This window comes from Pteropus vampyrus, unplaced genomic scaffold (assembly GCF_000151845.1).
Source record: "Pteropus vampyrus isolate Shadow unplaced genomic scaffold, Pvam_2.0 Scaffold659, whole genome shotgun sequence".
Lineage (NCBI taxonomy): Eukaryota > Metazoa > Chordata > Mammalia > Chiroptera > Pteropodidae > Pteropus > Pteropus vampyrus.
The window spans coordinates 5,802-9,251 of NW_011889440.1; the positions used below are offsets into that span (position 1 = coordinate 5,802).

Genomic DNA, 3,450 nt, shown 5'->3' on the forward strand with positions numbered 1-3,450 from the left:
TGGGTTTAACTGAATGTCAAACCTTATCAAATTGTACATTTTACATATGCAACATACCGCATGTTGTTTACACCTTATCCAAGCTGTAAAAATATGATTCTAAGTAATTCTGGACTTTCTACTCTTTTTGGAAAATCACTTTGGCAAATCTATATTGATGTCACGTCTTTCCTCTTGCCCTTGGAAGGTGACCTCATCACTTTGCCTCAGTGGTGGGAAATATTGGCGGGCAATGAGTCAGTTTCTACCTGGTTCAATGGGAATGTAGGCTGGTCACAAAGCCACGGAGCTGGCCTCTTTATCCGCCTTTTCCCACACAGCAATAGCCTTGAGGTGAACAGCCCAGATATCCACAATACCTTTAGGATTCTTCCTCTCACAGGGATCTCACTACACAGACACACAGCTCCGGAGGGCCTGAGAATTCCCAAACCTGTTCACCCTTCACAGCCGAAGTGACTGGAACACTGTGCCAGCCCCTTCAGAAAAGGCACAGGCCAACCGGTTGCTGTCAGCTGTCTCCCTTCCCTATAATTCCAGTGTTTCTGTGACAAGTATGTGTTCTATGGGTCCATTACATTGTGCATATAATTAAAAATTTGACAAAAAATCAGAACTTAATATTCTAATATTAAAAACAATTATTCTATAAAGCAAAAAGCACAACGAGTAAAACTCCAACACACAGCTTTGTTGTTTCACTGTATTATTGTTAAAGAAAAAGGAAATAGCCAAAATTCATAGACAATTAGGCGGAACACATAATCCAACATTTTAGCAAAGATAGAAAGATAGTAAATCCACATAGCACAAAATGCTCACTATAAATCTTCAGGGAAATGCAATTAAAACAGTGAGATAGCACAACACACTTATTCACCTACCCTACAATTCAAACTTTGCACTATGTGAGTTATTAACAAAAGATGAGTAAAAATATATCCAAATAAAGAATTATACAGAAATGTTTCTACCAAATTTGTTTTCAAGTCACAATTAGAAACATGCCAATGTCCATAAACAATTGAATGGGTAAACAAATGGTATGCTCAAAGATAAGAACATTTCTCAGAAGAAAAATGAGGTACTCATATATCATTCAAGACTCTCCAAGTGTTTATGAAACAAAAACAGAAAAAATACTGAGTCCCATCATAAAAATTCTAGAAAATGCAGTTATCTACATTAAAATAGAAAGTAAATCAAACACTTAGAGAGACTATAGGACATGAAATAAATATACAGTGACAGATATGGTCAGTATTTTGACTATGGTGATGATTTCAGTCTCATATATGTGTGAAAACTCAGGAAATATTATACTTTAAATATGTTGTCTATTATATGTTTATTATACGTTACTAACATTTCTAAATAATGGTTCAAGGTTTTTTGTTTTTGTTTTTGTTTTTTAAATCTGTATGTACAACGCTTTTCAAAAAATAGGTTTGGCAACACTACATTCAATCTACCTTTTCATGTTCTCTGCAGGTCAGTCTTTCCTCAGCGACAGCAAATATGGCAAAAAATGAAGGACTTTCATCCAAATTAACAGAAATGCTGGCTGGGTCACAAAAGCCACATCCTTTGGCTATACATACCCCTGTTCTCAGATCTTTGTTTTCCTGCTTAGGTAGCAACGGCCCTGCGGTGAACCTCTCAGAGGCTACAGAAATCCACAAAGCCTTTGGATTACTTTCCATGACATTAACTTCAACTACAGAAGATAAATATGCCCCGAGATCCTTAGACTTCTGTATACAATGATCCTGCAGTCTTTGCCACAGGAATATTTGTGGACGCGCTTTTAGACAAGGCACATTCCACATCATTGGCTGTGGTCTGGTCTCCTCCAATTCCTATTAAGCCAGTGTTCCTGTAGCAGTCATGGATTCCTCTGACGCCTATGGTCTTACAACCAGGGACCATCAACCACTGAATTGTGCACATCGGGGAACACGGCTCTTTGAAAGAGATTCCCAGAGCACTGACATCCCTCGTGAACAAGGAAGAAATTCATGCAGCTCCCAGAAGCCCTTGAAGTTGTCACATCTATCCCCCTCCTCAGGGTAATCTCTGAGTCACCTAAAACTATAGCATCCAAGCTTCTGTGAGGACTAGATAAAACTATGAGGACCAGAAAACCCTGCAGTCTTTCCTAGGAGGTGGGGCAGCTAAACAAGTTTGGGAAAAAATGATGAGCTAATTTCTGCTGTCATAGTCTCCCTTTGAGGCACAGAAAGTTTGAGAGCCTCGTAAAAGTTGTTCACCTCTTCATACTTGTAGAACACAAACTGTTCATAAACTACCCCACACAGTAAATACAATGCCCACGATTAAAAGAACTTAAACGATAAAGTCTTCATTGTTCACCAACCAAAGCGACATAGGCATGGTAATTCTTGTGTTCGTGACTTGGAAACTCAAAAATGTCATCACAAAGTACCTAGGAAAACCATGTCCCTGAGAAATGCAGTCCTCTGCACCTGCCAGTTGAACTCATATGATGTTCTCTGCGGCCAACACTGGGTCAGGTCCATGCTCCAACTGGTCAGAGTGAAGAGACTGCAGCTCCCCTAAAAACTCAGGCTACTTCTCACGTCCTCTACCATATGAGAGAGGTTAGCTTCCCCGAGCACATTAGGATGGTGATTGATGCGAACTGTGAGGACCTGTTAGATGGGAGAGGGGAAATAGCTATGGCCACAGAACCCGACAGTGACATAAATCTGACAAAAGACTGGGCAGATTAGAAAGTGCAACATAGTCAGGTTTCCCACATCACTAAAACTTATGGGGACTCTCCTGAATATTGGGGTTTGGATGTGAGATTCAATTCGGACACATGGCACCTCAGTTTCCTCCAGTGTTGTTAACACTAATCAAAGAAATTGTACATTTCCTAAACATCTAAGGCCTACCTCCAGTGTGAACTCTCATGTGCTGAAAAAGGTTAGATTTCCGGCTAAAAGACTTCCCACATTCGCTGCACTCATAAGGCCTTTCTCCTGTGTGAACTCTCTGATGATAAACAAGGGCAGAGACAGAAGTAAAAGATTTTGCACATTCACTGCACTCGTAATGCTTTTCTCCAGTGTGAACTCTCTGATGATTATGGAGGGTAGAACGAGAAGTAAAAGATTTCCCACATTCGCTACACTCATAAGGCCTTTCTCCTGTGTGAACCCTCCGGTGAATGGTGAGGTGAATTCTTTGTGTATAAGATTTCCCACATTCATTGCACTCATGAGGCCTTTCTCCAGTGTGAACTCTCCAGTGTCTAAGGAGTATCGAGCTATTGGTAAACGATTTCTCACACTCACTGCACTTATAAGGCCTTTCTCCTGTGTGAACTCTCTGATGATAACCAAGGGCAGAGACAGAAGTAAAAGATTTTGCACACTCACTACACTCATAAGGTTTTTCTCCAGTATGAACTCGCTGATGTTC

At 40.3% G+C, this 3,450-nt stretch overlaps 1 protein-coding gene across 1 annotated transcript in view; it reads right to left on the reverse strand.

The window, feature by feature from the left end:
- Nucleotides 1-670: 670 nt before the first annotated feature.
- The window catches only part of LOC105309033 (zinc finger protein 418-like), a 15,683-nt gene continuing 12,903 nt past the window's right edge, over nucleotides 671-3,450 (reverse strand). Inside the window, exon 6 of the mRNA XM_011385113.2 lies at nucleotides 671-3,447. Within this exon, the coding sequence (XP_011383415.2) occupies nucleotides 2,911-3,447 (537 nt within the window). The 3' untranslated portion in view covers nucleotides 671-2,910. The remainder of the gene's footprint in view (nucleotides 3,448-3,450) is intronic.